Source organism: Chiloscyllium plagiosum, unplaced genomic scaffold (genome assembly GCF_037043375.1).
Source record: "Chiloscyllium plagiosum isolate Xiang-an unplaced genomic scaffold, Cpla_swu_hap1 HiC_scaffold_17, whole genome shotgun sequence".
Classification (NCBI taxonomy): domain Eukaryota; kingdom Metazoa; phylum Chordata; class Chondrichthyes; order Orectolobiformes; family Hemiscylliidae; genus Chiloscyllium; species Chiloscyllium plagiosum.
In genome coordinates this window covers 1,709,657-1,730,533 of record NW_028270155.1, presented here as the reverse complement: position 1 = coordinate 1,730,533, position 20,877 = coordinate 1,709,657, and the positions used below count along the sequence as shown (strand labels likewise).

The 20,877-nt window shown below is 49.3% G+C and overlaps 1 protein-coding gene across 2 annotated transcripts in view; it reads left to right on the top strand.

Moving 5' to 3' along the window:
* trappc2l (trafficking protein particle complex subunit 2L) overlaps positions 1-20,551 on the top strand; it is a 30,353-nt gene extending 9,802 nt beyond the window's left edge. Inside the window, exons 2-5 of one of the 2 annotated variants that reach the window (XM_087995662.1) lie at positions 7,863-8,035; positions 11,576-11,663; positions 14,101-14,180; positions 20,178-20,551. In XM_087995662.1, the coding sequence (XP_087851788.1) occupies positions 7,863-8,035; positions 11,576-11,663; positions 14,101-14,180; positions 20,178-20,247 (411 nt within the window). In that variant the 3' untranslated portion in view covers positions 20,248-20,551. Of the gene's footprint in view, positions 1-7,862; positions 8,036-11,575; positions 11,664-14,100; positions 14,181-17,578; positions 18,451-20,177 lie in introns of those variants that run through there. The other variant, XM_087995661.1, reaches the window with a different exon arrangement.
* The last annotated feature ends 326 nt before the right edge of the window (positions 20,552-20,877 follow it).

The following is a 20,877-nucleotide window of genomic DNA, read 5'->3' as shown; positions in this document are numbered from 1 at the left end:
CCCCCACCCTCAACACGCTCCCCCCCCACCCTCAACACGCTCCCCCCCCACCCTCAACACGCTCCCCCCCCACCCTCAACACGCTCCCCCCCCACCCTCAACACGCTCCCCCCCCACCCTCAACACGCTCCCCCCCCACCCTCAACACGCTCCCCCCCCACCCTCAACACGCTCCCCCCCCACCCTCAACACGCTCCCCCCCCACCCTCAACACGCTCCCCCCCCACCCTCAACACGCTCCCCCCCCACCCTCAACACGCTCCCCCCCCCACCCTCAACACGCTCCCCCCCCCCCCTCAACACGCTCCCCCCCCCCCTCAACACGCTCCCCCCCCCACCCTCAACACGCTCCCCCCCCACCCTCAACACGCTCCCCCCCCAGCCTCAACACGCTCCCCCCCACCCTCAACACGCTCCCCCCCACCCTCAACACGCTCCCCCCCCACCCTCAACACGCTCCCCCCCCACCCTCAACACGCTCCCCCCCCACCCTCAACACGCTCCCCCCCCACCCTCAACACGCTCCCCCCCCACCCTCAACACGCTCCCCCCCCCCACCCTCAACTCCTACTCCCCCCCCACCCTCAACTCCTACTCCCCCCCCACCCTCAACTCCTACTCCCCCCCACCCTCAACACCTACCCCCCCCCCACCCTCAACACCTACTCCCCCCCACCCTCAACACCTACTCCCCCCCACCCTCAACACCTACTCCCCCCCACCCTCAACACCTACTCCCCAAACCCCCCCACCCTCAACACGCTCCCCCCCTCAACACGCTCCCCCCCCACCCTCAACACGCTCCCCCCCCACCCTCAACACCTACTCCCCCCCCCCCCCACCCTCAACACCTACTCCCCAAACCCCCCCCACCCTCAACACCTACTCCCCAAACCCCCCCCACCCTCAACACCTACTCCCCAAACCCCCCCACCCTCAACACCTACTCCCAAACCCCCCCACCCTCAACACCTACTCCCAACCCCCCCCACCCTCAACACCTACTCCCAACCCCCCCACCCTCAACACCTACTCCCAACCCCCCCACCCTCAACACCTACTCCCCAAACCCCCCCACCCTCAACACCTACTCCCCAAACCCCCCCACCCTCAACACCTACTCCCCAAACACCCCACCTTCAACACCTACTCCCAAACCCACACCCCCCCAACACCTACTCCCAAACCTACACCCCCCCAACACCTACTCCCAAACCCACACCCCCCCCAACACCTACTCCCAAACCCACACCCCCCACCCTCAACACCTACTCCCCAAACCCCCCACCTTCAACACCTACTCCCAAACCCACACCCCCCCAACACCTACTCCCAAACCCACACCCCCCCAACACCTACTCCCAAACCCACACCCCCCCAACACCTACTCCCAAACCCACACCCCCCACCCTCAACACCTACTCCCCAAACCCCCTTCCCTCAACACCTACTCGCATACCCCCTCCACCCTCAACACCTACTCGCATACCCTCCTACCCTCAACACCTACTCCCCAAACACCCCACCTTCAACACCTACTCCCAAACCCACACCCCCCCAACACCTACTCCCAAACCTACACCCCCCCAACACCTACTCCCAAACCCACACCCCCCCCAACACCTACTCCCAAACCCACACCCCCCACCCTCAACACCTATTTCCAACCCCCCCACCCTCAACACCTACTCCCAAACCCACACCCCCCCCAACACCTACTCCCAAACCCACACCCCCCACCCTCAACACCTACTCCCCAATCCCCCCACCCTAAACACCTACTCCCCAAACCCCCCACCCTCAACGCCTACTCCCCAAACCCCCCACCCTCAACGCCTACTCCCCAAACCCCCCACCCTCAACACCTACTCCCCAAACCCCCCACCCTCAACACCTACTCCCCAAACCCCCCACCCTCAACACCTACTCCCCAAACCCCCCACCCTCAACACCTACTCCCCAAACCCCCCCCTCAACACCTACTCCCCAAACCCCCCCCTCCACCCTCAACACCTACTCCCAAACCCACACCCCCCACCCTCAACACCTACTCCCCAAACCCCCCACCCTCAACACCTACTCCCCAAACCCCCCACCCTCAACACCTACTCCCCAAACCGTCCCAACCCTCAACACCGACTCCCAAACCCACACCCCCCCCAACACCTACTCCCCAAACCCCCCCACCCTCAACACCTACTCCCCAAACCCCCCCCACCCTCAACACCTACTCCCCAAACCCCCCACCCTCAACACCTACTCCCCAAACCGTCCCAACCCTCAACACCGACTCCCAAACCCACACCCCCCCCAACACCTACTCCCCAAACCCCCCCACCCTCAACACCTACTCCCCAAACCCCCCCCACTCTCAACACCGACTCCCCAAACCCCCCCCACCCTCAACACCGACTCCCCAAATCCCCCCCCACCCTCAACACCTACTCCCCAAACCCCCACAGCCCCCCTCCCTCGACACCTACTCCAAACCCCACCACCCCCCCACCCTCAACACCTACTCCCCACCACCCCCCCACCCTCAACACCTACTCCCAACCCCCCCACCCTCAACACCTATTTCCAACCCCCCCACCCTCAACACCTACTCCCAAACCCACACCCCCCCCAACACCTACTCCCAAACCCACACCCCCCACCCTCAACACCTACTCCCCAAACCCCCCACCCTAAACACCTACTCCCCAAACCCCCCACCCTCAACGCCTACTCCCCAAACCCCCCACCCTCAACGCCTACTCCCCAAACCCCCCACCCTCAACGCCTACTCCCCAAACCCCCCACCCTCAACACCTACTCCCCAAACACCCCACCCTCAACACCTACTCCCCAAACCCCCCCCTCAACACCTACTCCCCAAACCCCCCCCTCCACCCTCAACACCTACTCCCAAACCCACACCCCCCACCCTCAACACCTACTCCCCAAACCCCCCACCCTCAACACCTACTCCCCAAACCCCCCACCCTCAACACCTACTCCCCAAACCGTCCCAACCCTCAACACCGACTCCCAAACCCACACCCCCCCCAACACCTACTCCCCAAACCCCCCCCACCCTCAACACATACTCCCCAAACCCCCCCCACCCTCAACACCGACTCCCCAAACCCCCCCCACCCTCAACACCGACTCCCCAAATCCCCCCCCACCCTCAACACCTACTCCCCAAACCCCCACAGCCCCCCTCCCTCGACACCTACTCCAAACCCCACCACCCCCCCACCCTCAACACCTACTCCCCACCACTCCCCCACCCTCAACACCTACTCCCAACCCCCCCACCCTCAACACCTACTCCCAAAACCCCCACCCTCAACACCTACTCCCAAACCCCCCCACCCTCAACACCTACTCCCAAAGCCCCCCACCCTCAACACCTACTCCCAAAGCCCCCCACCCTCAACACCTACTCCCAAAGCCCCCCACCCTCAACACCTACTCCCAAAGCCCCCCACCCTCAACACCTACTCCCAAACACCCCCACCCTCAACACCTACTCCCAAACCCCCCCACCCTCAACACCTACTCCCAAACCCCCCCACCCTCAACACCTACTCCCAAAGCCCCCCACCCTCAACACCTACTCCCAAAGCCCCCCACCCTCAACACCTACTCCCAAAGCCCCCCACCCTCAACACCTACTCCCAAACCCCCCCACCCTCAACACCTACTCCCAAACACCCCCACCCTCAACACCTACTCCCAAACCCCCCCACCCTCAACACCTACTCCCAAACCCCCCCTCAACACCTACTCCCCAAACCCCCCCCCACCCAAAACACCTACTCCCCAAACTCCCCCCCTCAACACCTACTCCCAAACCCACACCCCCCACCCTCAACACCTACTCCCCAAACCCCCTTCCCTCAACACCTACTCGCATACCCCCTCCACCCTCAACACCTACTCGCATACCCTCCTACCCTCAACACCTACTCCCCAAACACCCCACCTTCAACACCTACTCCCAAACCCACACCCCCCCAACACCTACTCCCAAACCTACACCCCCCAACACCTACTCCCAAACCCACACCCCCCCAACACCTACTCCCAAACCCACACCCCCCACCCTCAACACCTACTCCCCAAACCCCCCACCCTCAACACCTACTCCCCAAACCCCCCACCCTCAACGCCTACTCCCCAAACCCCCCACCCTCAACGCCTACTCCCCAAACCCCCCACCCTCAACGCCTACTCCCCAAACCCCCCACCCTCAACACCTACTCCTCAACCCACCCCCACCCTCAACACCTACTCCAAAACCCCCACCCCACCCTCAACACCTACTCCAAACCCCCACCCCACCCTAAACACCTACTCCCAACCCCCTCCCACCCTGAACACCTACTCCCAAACCCACCCCCCTCACCCTCAACACCTACTCCCAAACCCACACCCCCTCACCCTCAACACCTACTCCCAAACCCACCCCGCCCACCCTCAAAACCTACTCCCACACCACCACCCTCAACACCTACACCCATACCCACACCCCCCCCACCCTCAACACCTACTCCCAAACCCACACCCCCCACCCTCAACACCTACTCCCAACCACCACCCTCAACATCTACGCCCAAACCCACAACCCCCCCACCCTCAACACCTATTCCCAAACCCCCCCCACCCTCAACACCTACTCCCAAACCCACACCCCCTCACCCTCAACACCTACTCCCAAACCCACCCCGCCCACCCTCAAAACCTACTCCCACACCACCACCCTCAACACCTACACCCATACCCACACCACCCCCACCCTCAACATCTACGCCCAAACCCACAACCCCCCCACCCTCAACACCTATTCCCAAACCCCCCCCACCCTCAACACCTACTCCCAAACTCCCCCCACCCTCAATACCTATTCCCAAACCCACAACCCTCCACCCTCAACACCTACTCCCAAACCCCCCCACCCTCAACACCTATTCCCAAACCCACACCCCCACTCTCAACACCTACTCTCAAACCCACTCCCCCCATCCTAAACACCTATTCCCAAATCCACTCCCCCCACACTTGACACCTACTCCCAAACCGACTCCCCCAACCTCAACACCGACTCCCCCAACCTCAACACCTACTCCCAAACTCACCCACGCACCCTCAACACCTACTCCCAAACCCACCCCCCTCACCCTCAACACCTACTCCCAAACCCGCACCCCCTCACCCTCAACACCTCCTCCCCCACCCTCAACTCCTCCACCCAAACCCCCCCCACCCTCAACACCTACTCCCCAACCCCCCCACCCTCAACACCTACTCCCCAACCCCCCCACCCTCAACACCTACTCCCCAACCCCCCCACCCTCAACACCTACTCCCCAACCCCCCCACCCTCAACACCTACTCCCAAACCCTGCCCCCACCCTCAATACCTACTCCCAAACTCACCCTCAACACGTGAGCTTCACCCTCAGCACCTACTCCCAAACTCCCCCACCCTCAGCACCTACTCCCAAACCCCCCCACCCTCAACACCTACTCCCAAACCCCCCCACCCTCAACACCTACTGCCAAACCCACACACCCCCACCCTCAACACCTACTCCCAAACCCACACCCCCCCACCCTAAACACCTGCTCCCAAACCCACACGCCCCACCCTCAACTCCTTACTCCCAAACTCCCCCCACCCCACCCTCAACACCTACTCCCAACCCCCCCTCACCCTCAACACGTACTCCCAATTCCCCCCCACCCTCAACACCTACTTCCAAATCCCCCCCACCCTCAACACCTACTTCCAAATCCCCCCCACCCTCAACACCTACTCCCCAACCCACCCCCACCCTCAACACCTACTCCAAAACCCACTCTCAACACCTCCTCTCAAACCCACTCCCCCCATCCTCAACACCTATTCCCAAACTCCCCCCACCCCACCCTCAATACCTACTCCCAACCCCCCCTCACCCTCAACACGTACTCCCAAATCCCCCCACCCTCAACACCTACTCCTCAACCCACACCCCACCCTCAACACCTACTCCAAACCCCCACCCCACCCTCAACACCTACTCCCAACCCCCTCCCACCCTGAACACCTACTCCCAAACCCACCCCCCTCATCCTCAACACCTACTCCCAAACCCACACCCCCTCACCCTCAACACCTACTCCCAAACCCACCCCGCCCACCCTCAAAACCTACTCCCACACCACCACCCCCCACCCTCAACACCTACTCCCAACCACCACCCTCAACATCTACGCCCAAACCCACAACCCCCCCACCCTCAACACCTATTCCCAACCCCCCCCACCCTCAACACCTACTCCCAAACCCACACCCCCTCACCCTCAACACCTACTCCCAAACCCACCCCGCCCACCCTCAAAACCTACTCCCACACCACCACCCTCAACACCTACACCCATACCCACACCACCCCCACCCTCAACATCTACGCCCAAACCCACAACCCCCCCACCCTCAACACCTATTCCCAAACCCCCCCCACCCTCAACACCTACTCCCAAACCCCCCCCCAACCTCAACACCTATTCCCAAACCCACAACCCTCCACCCTCAACACCTACTCCCAAACCCCCCCCCACCCTCAACACCTATTCCCAAACCCACAACCCTCCACCCTCAACACCTACTCCCAAACCCCCCCACCCTCAACACCTATTCCCAAACCCACACCCCCACTCTCAACACCTACTCTCAAACCCACTCCCCCCATCCTCAACACCTATTCCCAAATCCACTCCCCCCACCCTTGACACCTACTCCCAAACCCACTCCCCCAACCTCAACACCTACTCCCCCAACCTCAACACCTACTCCCAAACTCACCCACGCACCCTCAACACCTACTCCCAAACCCACCCCCCTCACCCTCAACACCTACTCCCAAACCCGCACCCCCTCACCCTCAACACCTCTTCCCCCACCCTCAACACCTGCTCCCAAGCCCACACCCCCACCCTCAACACCTACTCCCAAGCCCATACCCCCACCCTCAACACCTACTCCCAAACCCACACCTCCACTCTCAACACCTACTCTCAAACCCACTCCCCCCATCCTCAACACCTACTCCCAAACCCACACGCCCACTCTCAACACCTACTCTCAAACCCACTCCCCCCACCCTCAACACCTATTCCCAAACCCACTACCCCCACCCCCAACACCTACTCCCGACCCCCCCCTCGACGCCCGACCCCCCCCTCGACGCCCGACCCCCCCCTCGACGCCCGACCCCCCCCTCGACGCCCGACCCCCCCCTCGACGCCCGACCCCCCCCTCGACGCCCGACCCCCCCCTCGACGCCCGACCCCCCCCTCGACGCCCGACCCCCCCCCTCGACGCCCGACCCCCCCCCTCGACGCCCGACCCCCCCCTCGACGCCCGACCCCCCCCTCGACGCCCGACCCCCCCCTCGACGCCCGACCCCCCCCTCGACGCCCGACCCCCCCCTCGGCGCCCGACCCCCCCCTCGGCGCCCGACCCCCCCCTCGGCGCCCGACCCCCCCCCTCGGCGCCCGACCCCCCCAACCCCCCATCGTCAACACCACGACCCAGCACTCACTCCACACCCTTAACCTCACCCCCACAGCCCATTCCACACCCCACAATCTTCTCCGCACCCCTCACCCTCATCCCAACCTCCACCCCAACCCAAACCCCACCCCCATTCAGTGAACTGAACCGTCACCCCTGGGACCTGGAGGAGGATGGAGAGGAACAGTCCCTGGTTTCTCCCCCCTCCTCTCCCAGGCAGGCAGAGTGGTCTCCAGGAGGGGCGGGATGTTCTTCAAAGTTATATCTTACTTTTGAACTCAGTCGCTAACCCCTTACATTGCTCTTTCTCCAGAATTATCCATTGTACATTAAAACAGTTCCAACAGAGAATGAGCTGAAGTTTCACTACACGGTCCACACTTCACTGGATGTTGTGGAGGAGAAGATCTCTGCAGTTGGGAAGGCTCTCGTGGATCAGAGGGAGCTATACTTGGGGCTGCTTTACCCCACTGAGGATTATAAAGTGTATCCTTCATTTACAACCACAAGCTGTATCATAGATAATATAAATAAAGCTCAAAAAACAGGAAAATAAAGCAAATGGTTGAAGGTGAGGAATAGCCTCATTGATGGATGAAATCACTTCTATAGTAACATACAATGCAATAAATGCTTAGCAAATCTTGGAAACCTTATTGTGAGTATTAAGAAATTAATACATTTTATGTGCACTGAAACTGAAGATCAGAGGACCCGTTGAGAACTGTTAATAAAGCATGTAGTGTTCTTGAACTTTATTAATAGGGGCATAGAGTACAAGCACAAGATTTACATGAATGGCTCCAAGGATGAGAAATTTCTATTCCAAGGATAGATTAGCAAAGTTGGGGACTTCTCAGAAGAAGGCTAGATGATTCAGTTGAGGTTTTCAAAATCGTAAGTGGGCTTGATAGGGAAAAACTGTTCTAGTTGTAAGAAGAACAAGAAATGGTACAGATTTAAAGTAATTTGCAAAAGTAGCAAATGTGCTGAGAGAAAGAAGTACTTTTTGCACAGCAAGTAGTTAGAGCATAGAAACTACTTAGAAATGTGGAGGCAGATTCAACTGAGGTATTCAAGACCGCATTGGATGATAATTTAGACAAAATTAATGTGCAAGGGTGGGAAAAATGCAGGAGAAGGACAGTAAACAATGATACTCCTTTGAAGAGCCAGTGTAGATGTGATGAGCTGAACTTCCTCCTTCTGTTTCTATGTCTTGTGATCTTATAAAGGCTTTAGATTCCTGGGACATTGCAGTTGGTTCTGTAGAAGTTGGACCTGTACATGCAGGACCGCATGAGGACTAACATTGTTGTGTTTTGCTGCAGGGAATAACTCTACCTTCTGGTTTCCAACCTACCAAGTTAATGTTAAAAGGGAAAAACAAGGTGCAGACAAAACTTGGATAGACAAGAGAACACAATGGAAAAATAGTCATGAGTTGGGGCCAGAGTAAGAAGAATGTAACATGGTCTTAATTTGGCTTCATGTGTAAGCTGTGGTAATAAAGTTAGTGAGTTGCAGGTGCAGATAGACAACAGGAAATATGATGTTATGGTGTAAATGGAGACCTGTCCCTAAAAAGGACATGACTGGGTAATGAATAATCTGGATATATAGCATTCAGGAGTAAAAGGAGATGAGATAGCATTGATTGAACTTTTTATTGGAAGAGAGGATCAAGGATAGAACCTAGTTGATTTGAGTTGAACAATAGAAGTACATTATGTAGAAGAACACATTTGCAAATAAATTATAGAGGGGTGCAAAATGTATAAGTAACTTTTTTACTTTTCCAGTCTGCATTAAGATTCTTGGCATTTCTTCACAGACATATGTTTTAGTTTGTACTTGTTGCTTGCAGGCCCACAGGTGGCTGGACCGGAAGTGAAAGTGGAGGCACTGTTGGCAAAATTGGATATATCCTCCTCTCTTCCATGTTGGTTCTTCACCAAGTCTCAAAATTGTCTCTTGCACTCATTGTGTCAAAGTACTGACTCCTGCTGAAATAACAGGCTATGGTGCCTGGAGATATGTCACACACTTGGAATATTGTGTTTGGTTCTGGTCAACTCATTATAGGAAGGGTGTGGAAGCTTTAGAGAGGGTGCAGAGGAGATTTACCAGGATGTTGCCTGGATTGGAGGGCATGTCTTATGAGGAAAGGTTGAGGGAGCTCGGGCTTTTCTCATTGGAGTGAAGAAGAACGAGAGGTGATTTGATAAAAGTGCAGAAGATGATGAGAGGCATAGATAGAGTGGATAGCCAGAGACTTTTTCCCATGGTGGAAATGTATGTCATGAGGGGGCATAATTTTAAGGCTATTGGAGGAAGTTTTATGGGAGATGTCAGAGGTCGGTTCTTTACACAGACCGTGATGGGTGTGTGGAATGCACTGCCAGCAGTGCTCGTAGTCACATACACTAGGGACATGTAAGTGACTCTTGGATAGGCATATGGAAGTTAGTACAATGAAGGGTATGTAGGTGAGTGATCTTAGTAGGATAATAGGCCAGCACAACATCGAGGGCCAAAAGGCCCATACTGTTCTATTTTCAAGTTGAGAACTTAAAACAAAAATAATACAAGCAAAAAGCTTTTGAGAAAAGACTGGTAGTTAACGTAAAACAGAATTCAAAAGCTTTCCATAGACCTATAAATATTAAAAGTATGTTAAGAGAGTGGGTTGATAAAGGATCAAGAAGGGGATTTTAGCACAGAAATTGATCAAGACTGAAGTGCTGAATCATTAAAATGTCACGGACAGGTGTAGAAAATATTTAGAAATATTAATGGGATGCTAGTCTTTATATTCCATGACTAGATTAAAAGGGCATGCAATCTATTCTGCAGTTAGACAAAGCTCTGATTAGACTAGACCTCAAGCCCATTCCTGATGAAGGGCTTTTGCCCGAAACGTCGATTTTGCTGCTCGTCGGATGCTGCCTGAATTGCTGTGCTCTTCCAGCACCACTGATACAGAATCTGGTTTCCAGCATCTGCAGTCATTGTTTTAACCTCAAGTTACTGTGATCAGCTCTAGGCATCATACCACTGTAAAAAGGTACTGGCCTTGGAGGGAGCCAGTGTAGATGTACCACAATTATACCTGGACTCCACGGGTTAAATTGCAAGGAATGTGTGCAGACACGAATTGTATTTAAGAGAAACTTGTAAAGTAGATTGAAACTATTTCTGCTAGTTAGGGTATGAAGGACTATGGGGCATAGTTTCATTTTTGGCTATAACTTTTAGCCTAAGAAACACATCTACACATAGGCCCAAAATCGCTCTCAGTATTCCAAATGTGGTCTATTTGGAGTTTGGAATTATCTTCCACAAACAACATTTGATGTTAAATTAGTTATTTCAAATCTGAAGTTGATAGATTCATGTAAACGTAAGGTTTTGAAGGTTTGTCGGGCAAAGGCGGTTATGTGGAATTGGGTCACATATTGTTGAATATTAGTGAGACCGAGGAGCCAAATTACCATCTTTTATCCTTCTGTTCCCACACAAACAGGGACTGACTTCAGACAAGCCTTGGAGGAATCCAATCAATGCTGATCAATAAATTGAACCATGAGTTCCACTTTTATAATTGTGGGAAAGGGGCAGGTCAACGAATCCATCAAATTGATATTGCCTTAACTCCATGTTATCGCCTATCCCCAATAATCCTTGATTCCCTTATCCATCCAAAAATTCAGTCTGTACCCAGGTGTCATTGGGAGGTGATAGGGCTGCAACTGGTTGAAATGAAAACCTGATTGATCTGGAATCCTGCTTCTGATCCCTGCTGGGGTTTTATGCAGACTTTGGGTGAGAGTGGGATCTTGCTTGACTGTGGTGCCACTACAGTTCAAAAGCAGCTGCTTTTCACTAATTTTAATGGGGTCATTGCTTGACTGAAGTCTGTGTCTTGACCTGAATGGAGGAAGGGATGTATGTATAGAGGATAACTTGCACCTTGATTGCTAAAGCCTGTATTCTGAGAAAATGTACCTTCACTAATGTTTACAGATATGGCTACGTTACCAATACGAAAGTAAAATTTGTTATTGTGGTGGATTCTTCCAATATCGCTTTGAGGGACAATGAAATCCGCAGTGTAAGTTGTTGCCAGTTAAGTGGGGGCATGATAAAAAGAGGGTCTCTGGGATGACAGACCAGTGGGTGTGAGAGATACTTCAGTGAGAGAGACCAGGGAGAGGGTCTCTGAGCTGAGTGCCAGGGAGTGAGTGGGTTTTATGGGTATGTGGTGCGTATGGCAGTTAAGACAAATGTCGTGTTAACATTCATTTTTGAGAGCAGGGATATATAAGCTGAGGCTGTATAAGGCTCTGGTCAGACTGCATTTGGAATATTGTACGTGATTTTGGGCCCCATATCTAAGGATGGATGTACAGAAATGATGACCAAAACTGTACATTGTCCTCCAGGTGCGATCTCACCAAAGCCCTGTATGGCTGCAACAGGACTTCCTGAGTTTTAGGAATTAGATTTAGAATATTGTTTTTTGTCATTTGTACTCAATTACAGGAGTACAGTGAAACGTTTAGTGTTGTCTTAGGTACAGATCTTATGCTATATTCCATTTGCAATAAAGGCTAATATTCCGTTAGCATTTCTTCTTTACTTGCTGTACCTGCATGCAAACTTTGTGATTCATGTCCAAAGATACACAGATATTGTGGAGTCTTTTTGTAACAGAATATACTTCTGTTGATGCTAAAGAAAAATCTCCTCAAATGATATTACAAATTCTCAATGATCTTACTTTTTAATCTTTGCAGTCCACTGTCTTGTATTTGCCTTCATTTAAGTTTAAAATGCTAGTTTCAGATCCACATTTCTTGCTTTCAAATTGAACATTGACTTCTGTCATGATGACCCTTATCTGGAGGATCCTTTACTATGAATTCATTATTCCTGCCTGGTTACACATCGCAAAGTTTAAAATAACCAGTTGGTTTCAAGTTATTGAGAAACTGCAGTACACTGTATGAACTCATCCTGTACCTATGCCTGTTTGATACATCCAATCAATGTGAAGATTAGAATCTCCTAAGATTACTACATGACCTTCTTACAAGCCCCATTATTTATTTTTACTCTGCCCAATAGAAACGTTGGATATAGGAGAGGTAGGCCATTTGGCCCTTCAAATGGCTGCGTCATTCAATATATAATGGATGATTGTCTAACTCTTTACTCTCTGCTTGATCCCTTTAGTCCTAGGAACTATATCTAACTCCTCCTTGAAAACGTTCACTGGTTTGGCCTCAACCTCTTCGTGAGTGAATTCCACAGTCTTACCACTCTCTAGAGGAAGACATTTCTCATCTCAGATCTAAATGATCTAGCTGGTATCTGTAAATAGTGGCACCCTGGTTCTGAAGTCCCTGGTCACCAGAATGTCCTTCCTCCATTTATGCTGTGTAGTCCTGTTAGAATTTTGTAGATTTCCATGACATCTCTCTTCATTCTTCTCAACTCTAGTGGATACAGTCCTAATTGATCCAGCTTTCTTTATACGTCAGCCCTGCCATCTCGATCAATCAGTCTGGTAAACTCCCTCCACATCCAGAGTATCCCCATCCCCCACAATTGACTTTAAAGCCCTCTCCATGGCATTTGTTCCGAAGACAGTCCAAAAAATATAGTCCTGGTGCATCGCCCCATTAATCAAAATTCATTTCTCCCACACCAATCTTTGAGTCACGCATTTGACTCATTAATCTTATTTACTCTCTGCCAACTTTTTCATGGTTCAGGTAGTGATCCAGAGATTATTACTTTTGTGGATTTTGTCAGTGGCTGTTGGTACTCTGTCACAATGTTATTCTTGCTGGTGTTAGTGATACTCTCACGGATTAGGACAACTAGATCCTTCAAGTTCAAGTTCCTCTCCAGCCCTGTGGAGCTTTATTTCACCCTGGTACCAGGCAGGCAACCCCTTTCTTTTTGGGACTGGCTGCAGAGAACAGTGTCTGTCCCGTAACTATTTCGCCTGTAAGCCCTCTACTGCAATTTTGTTTTTGGTTTCCCACACCTGAAAGGCAGCTCACTTCATGGTACCATGGCCGTTTTCTTTATCCTCACTGCAGTTCCTGCTCTCATCCATGCAAGCTGCAAAGACCTCTAATGCGTTGCACAATTGTAAGAGCTGAGGTTTCAGTAGCACTAATTTCTGGATTGCCATACCTGCCTGTCCTACAGTTACAGTTCATGGCCAGGGATAGGTGAGTAAACATGAGTAATCAGCTCTAAGAGGTGTAACTGGCTCCTACAGCAAGTAACTCACCCTGATGCTTCGCGATGCCTGAAATTCAGCAACTCGGAGCCAAAGTTCCTTGAGTTCCAGTTGTTTAACTGCAGATGTGGTTACCATACATTTCTTGATGTCCACCGCTCTCTTGGAAAGCAGCTGTGACACATGACCTGCTGCGCCACCTTTATTTTCCTTTATGTAACTAATTAAGTTTCAAATTTACAATGTCACTTAACGATTAATAAGACTAATCTTAATGTTTTTATCTCTCCAGATGTTCAGAAAACTGCATAACTCCTACACAGATGTCATGTGCAATCCATTCTATAACCCTGGAGATCTGATTCAATCCAAGTAAGTTAAGAAAAAATCATGGGATTATAGAAATTGATTCACTCTTTCCAGCTATGTACATGTGTTGTGCTGCTGGAATGTGAGGGAAAATGGGAATTATCAAAAGATTAAACAGTGGGAATTGAAATTTTCAAGGCTGATTTTATTTTTCATGTAAGAATATTGTGGGACAAAGGAAATGCGTGAAAGTGGATTTGAGCTGAATGCTGGGATTGACTTGAGGGCTGAATGGCCTCACTGTTGCTGTTGTCACTCACACCTGTCCTTTAGAGCAGCTTTTTCCCTATAGACTGTATGGAGAGAAGGGGGAATGGATCAATTTGGGATAGAATCCAGTATACAGTCTTAAACCAGTTCTATATCCTGATTCTTGTGTGTACTAACACTGCAGAATTGACATTCAGATGTGTTTGAAAATCAGAGTTAGAGGGGTGTTGTCAGCAGATCCTCTGCACTCCATCTCCACTGGTGATAGTATAGGTTGGGGGGAATTGGAGGAAATCTCTTCATTGCATGGTGTCCACTTGAAGCAATTCTGATTGTTCTTCCAAGTAAGTTATACTACATCACCTCGCTGTGGGCACAATTCATTCTTCTGTACTTTATGAAGGTTGTCTGTCTGATTTTCTGACCTGAGAGTGGCTGGTGAGCTGAGGTCTATTCCAGTATTGAGCAAGTTACCAAATACTGCAGGTCCCAAGGTGATTAAAGGTCATCCAGTGGGAAAGCAATGTTTACAAAGGTTCTGTCGAGCACTGCCAGAGGAAACTGACTCAGTGCCTCTTTGTTCAGATCTGACCACTGCTGACTCCAGATATAATGGAGTGGTCTCCCAGATTACCAACAGAGTTAGGCCTGCCATCATCCATGGTGGTAGCCAGCTATACTTAGAGAAGATATACCCGGAAATAGATCCAGGGAAGTTATTTGGGTAGAACTGAGAAATAAGAAAGGGATGATCACCTTTATGGGGATTGTATTATAGACCCCGTAGTAGCCAGTGGAAAATTGAGAAACAAATTTGTAGGCGATTTCAGTTATCTGTAAGAATAATAGGGTGGTTATGGTAGGGGATTTTAAATTTCCAAACATAGACTGGGCCTGCCAGAGCATTAAGGGTTTAAATGGAGAGGAATTTGTTAAGAGTGTACAAGAAATTTTTCTGGGTCAGTATGTAGATGTACCTCCTAGAGAAGGTGAAAAATGTGGCCTACTGTAGGGAAATAAGGCAGGGCAAGTGACTGAGGTATCAGTGGGGGAGCACTTTGGGCCAGCGATCATAATTCTATTAATTTTGAAATACTGTTGGTAAAGGATCGACTGGATCTAAAAGTTGAAGTTCTAAATTGGGCAAAAGCCAATTTTGATGGTATTAGGCAAGAACTTTTCAAAGGCTGACTGGGGCAGATGTTCTTGGGTAAAGGGAGGGCTGAAAAATGGGGAGCTTTCAGAAATGAGAGCCCAGAGACAATATATTCCTGTTAGGATGAAAGGAAAGGCTGGTAGGTATAGGGAATGCTGGATGACTAGAGAAATTGAGGTTTTGGTTAAGAGAAAGAAGCAGCATATGTCAGGTATAGACAGGAGAGATCAAGAGAATCCTTAGAGTATAAAGGCAGTAGGGGTGTACTTAAGAGGGAAATCAGGAGGGCAAAAAGGGGACATGAGATAGCTTTGGCAAATAGAATTAAGGAGAATCCAAAGCGTTTTTACAAATACATGAAGGACAAAAGGGTAACTAGGGAGCGAATAGGGCACCTCAAAGATCAGCAAAACAGCCTTTGTGTGGAGCCGCAGTAGATGAGGGAGATACTAAACGAGTATTTTGCATCAGTGTTTACTGTGAAGAAGGACATGGAAGGTATAGAATGTAGGGAAATAGATGATGACATCTTGAAAAATGTCCATATTACAGAGGAGGAAGTGATGGATGTCTTGAAACGCATAAAGGTGGATAAATCCCCAGGACCATGTTAGGTGTACTCTAAAATTCTGTGGAAAGCCAGAGAAGTGATTGCTGGGCTTCTTGCTGAGGTACTTGCATTATCGATAGTCACAGGTGGGGTGCCAGAAAACTGGATGTTAGCTAACGTGGTACCATTATTTAAGAAAGGTGGTAAGGACAAGCCAGGGAACTGGCTGGTGAGCCTGATGTCAATGGTGGGCAGGTTGTTGGAGGGAATCCTGAGGGACAGGATTTACATATATTTGGAAAGGCAAGGACTGATTAGGGATAGTCAACATGGCTTTGTGCGGGGAAAATAATGTCTCATGAACTTGGGTTTTTTGAAGAAGTAACAAAGAGGATTGATGAGGGCAGACTGGTCGACTTCAGTAAGGCATTTGACAAGGTTCCCCAAGGGAGACTGGTTAGCAAGGTTAGATCTCATGGAATACAGGGAGAACTAGCCATTTGGATACAGAACTGACTCAAAGTTAGAAGACAGAGGGTGGTGGTGGAGGGTTATTTTTCAGACTGGAGGCCTGTGACCTGTGGAGTGCCACAATGATTGGTGCTGGGTCCACTACTTTTCATTATTTATATGTAAATGATTTGGATGTGAACATAGGAGGTATAGTTTGTAAGTTTGCAGATGACACCAAAATTGGAGGTGTAGTGGACACTGAAGAAAGTTACCTCCGCTTACAATGGGATCTTGACCAGATGGGCCGATGGGCTGAGAAGTGGCAGATGGAGTTTAATTTAGATAAATGTAAGGTGCTGCATTTTGGGAAAGCAAATCTTAGCAGGACTTAAACACTTAATGGTAAGGTCCTAGGGAGTGTTGCTGAACAGAGACCTTGGAGTGCAGGTTCGTAACTCCTTTGAAAGTAGAGTTGCAGGTAGATAGGATCGTGAAGAAGGCTATAGGATTTGAGCTTATGGAGAGGCATAATAGGCTGGGGCTGTTTTCCCTCAGCCTTTGCCCGGGGGTGACCTCATAGAGGTTTATAAAATCATGAGGGGCATGGATAGGATAAATAGACAAAGTCTTTTTTTTCCCTGGGGTGGGGGAGTCCAGAACGAGAGGGCATAGGTTCAAGGTGAGAGGGGAAAGATATAAAAGAGACCTAAGGGGCAACTTTTTCACTCAGAGGGTGCTGCACTTATGAAATGAGCTGTCAGAGGAAGTAGTTGAGGCTGGTACAATTGCAACATTTAAAAGGCATCTGGATGGGTATATGAATAGGAATGGTTTAGTGGGATTTGGCCAAGTGCTGGCAAATGGGACTAAATTAGGTTGGGATATCTGGTTGACGTGGACAAGTTGGACTGAAAGGTCTGTATCTGTGCTGTACACTCTGACTCTAAGATCTCCTTGTAACTCTGACCAAGTCTTGATATTATATTAGCTGGCTGCTTCCCGTAACTGATAGCTTTGTACTCTGTATTTCAGGGTCTTTGATAATATGGTTTCGGGTATGATGGTTCAAGTCTGCTGAAGCCCAGATGCGAAGTTCCTGCTCTCCTGTGCTGTATACTAACTTCATTATGTTTCCAGAACAGCTTTCGGTGACACAATATGGTCCTGAATAAAATGGACCATCACCCGAGTTGCCAATGGATTCAGTTTTAATTTATGGTTTAAAGGTTTAACTAAGCCAAGTATTTATCACAAAAATGACTAACATTTGCTTCATTCCAACATATTATGTAATCATAGCAAGATCTGTGAGCAAAGTAAGTTTTAGATTTTGTAAGTCTTGAAATTCCCCGAAACTCCATGTGGCTTGATTTCCTCACATGGAGAATGGGGTTGATTGGCATAAGGAGTGACTCAGAAGAAGATACTCTTGTTGAGGAATGCAAGATGTGCAGAAGCAGAGAACCTTGAGGATGAATTGATGAGAGCAGAGACTGTTTTACCTTGCGTTATAAACAGATTTGCATGTCCTGCCTGCAGATCTTAGCCTGTGGGGAATTGGAGGTTGATGTGCATTTGTACAAGGGCACAGAACTGTAGATATGATTTCACCAGTACAGAGATGTTATTTGGTTAACTGAATTCCTTACAAATTCTTCCACTTCTACCATTGGCTCTTAGTCTCACTAATTCAGGGAGGGAGAGTTCTAATTGAACCTAAGCATCTTTTCTTCAATATGAGAATTGGAAGTACCCCGATATTTGGACATCTGTGGGTTTCTATCGAGATGTTGAGGGTTTGATATGTTTTGTAATAGTTTGTTAGAGATATAGTGATCTAACAATTGAATGTACATTTCACTGGTATATCTATTCTGAATTATAAATAGAGTTTGAGCACCTTATCCTTGTATCTTAATTGTGAAGCTTTTGGTACATCAACTCATTTTGGTTAAATTGTGCTGTTCTTATCCTGTTTCCAACATTTGGCAAATCATTTAAGGATTCGAGTGGTGCTGGAAAAGCACAGCAGTTCAGGCAGCATCCAAGGAGCAGTAAAATCAACATTTCAGGCTAAAGCTCTTCATCAGGAATATCATTTAATAGACACCCTTCACGCCTTCCAAACCCACAACCAGTACAACATTGGGCAAGGACAGCAGATATATAGGAATCCAATTCCTGAACATTCCCCTCCAAGCCATTCACCATTCTAACTTGGAAAAATATTGGCATTCCTTCAGCGTCACAGATTGAAAATCCTGAAATTCCCTCCCTAAGAGTGAGTCAACCTACTGCACCACTTTCTCAAGGCCAACGAGGATCGGGCAATAAATGCTGGCCTAGCCAGTGATGCCCATGTCCCACATGAATTTTTTTTTAAAATCAATGTGTGTAAAAACATCTAGTCAACATCCACTGGTGGGCAGGGTAAAATTACACTTGTGACCAATGTTCCCTCTAAGCTGCACAGTTGCTCAGTAGCTCCATGCACGCTGCCCAGCTCCCACTGCCACACAAGAATCTTGGAAGTTCAGGCAGCAGCAAAAGAAATTGCAGGGAGCATTGACTGTCTTTGTCTTTTTGTGTTTTTTAAAATCTGGGACAAATAGAGAGAATGCTGAGTTTTAGAGAAGTCATACCAAACACAAAATGTTTAATTCTTCCTCTCTCCATGATGCTCCCAGATCTGCTGAGTTTCTCTAGCAACTTCAGTCTTTGTTTTATTTCATTGTAAACAACTGTTTGAGTAAGCAGTACACTTGCATTTGTTATCCATTAGTTTGCTGCCCACGGATCTGTGTACTCATGAGGTCAGCCCCAGACCCCTCCTTTGTCCACAGTAAACCAACCGTGAAGTGTATTTGTGTGAAGCCTGTGCTCCTGTCCCTCACGAATATCAAGGTCTAAGTGTAATCTAAGTTCAGGTTGCGGATGATCTGAAGCCAAGGTTGAGTGCTGGTGGGTGGCTGAGCAGCTTGGAGCTAGGACCAAATGGAGAGAGAGAAGAGCAGTGTGAAGGTCATGTCCCAACCTAGAAGCTGTCTGCAGCCAAAAACTCTAAACCTGAAGAAAACCAGTTGCTGTGAGATGTGACTTTTGAAGTGAGAAATCGGTCATTTCCCAAATGAATAAATTACTCTCTACATCTTACAAATGATGACATGGAGGTGCCAGTGTTAGACTGGGGTGGACAAAGTTAAAAATCACACAACTTGAGGTTAAAGTCCCAACAGATTTATTTGGAAGTACAAGCTTTCAGACCATTGCTTCTTCATCAGATTGCTAGCTGCCTGACAAAGGGGCAGCGCTCCAAAAGCTAGTGCTTCCAAGTAAATCTATTGGACTATCACCTGGTGTTGTGATTTTAACTCTTACAAATTAGTGGAAGCTTCCAGAGATAGAAATCTCAACAACGGGGGCTCTGGTCAGCCAAGAAGGATCATCTGAAAATCTGAACAGGAGACCAAGACCACTGAACTGGCTTTCAGGTTTTTCTACATCCACCAATAATCTGTTTTCCCTATTTGTTTGTGTTTAAGGAGTGATTATAAAAACTTTTAGTATAATCTGTTTAACCATAGCTAGAGTTTAATTACTTGTGATAAATGATTTTTCTTGTTCAATACAGAAACCTGGTTCATGCCATCTGTCAATCTCAGACTGAAAGGGAAATTGGGGCACTGTGTGTACTTTATTAAAAACTTCAAACATACACCACAATCCTACTGACTTCTGAACACTTGGCTGCTTCATCATCAAGAGACAATGATGTATTATGAGAATCTTTTATTACACTTACAGAATAGATCATGATGTAACTCAGTCAATGCACAAACAATACATTGAAATAAAGGATAACAGCATACTCCAATATCAATTACATCACTGCTGGAATGGTCACCGTCCTAAAAGAAATTCAACAAAATTCCACCTTTACTAATTTAAATTGAAGTACTGTACTGTAAAATTCAATGCATAAATAAACTTTGAATCACCCTTTCAGGAATTGATATTGTTAGTCATAGAGTCCTACAGCACAAAGCCAAGCCTTTTGGCCCAAACTGGTCCATGCTGATCAAAATATCCATCCACACTAACATTTCTATGTACTTAGCCCATATCTTTTCAAACTTTTCCTATCCATATATTTGTCCAAATGCCTTTTAAATGTTGTTAATGTACCCACCTCAACCACTTCTGCTGGCAGCTCATTCCGTATGCGTATCACCCTCTGTGTAAAACATTGTCCCTTAGGTTCCCATTTATTCTTTTTCCTCTGACCTTAAACTGATACTGTCTAGTCCTCAATTCCCCAACCCTGGGAAAAA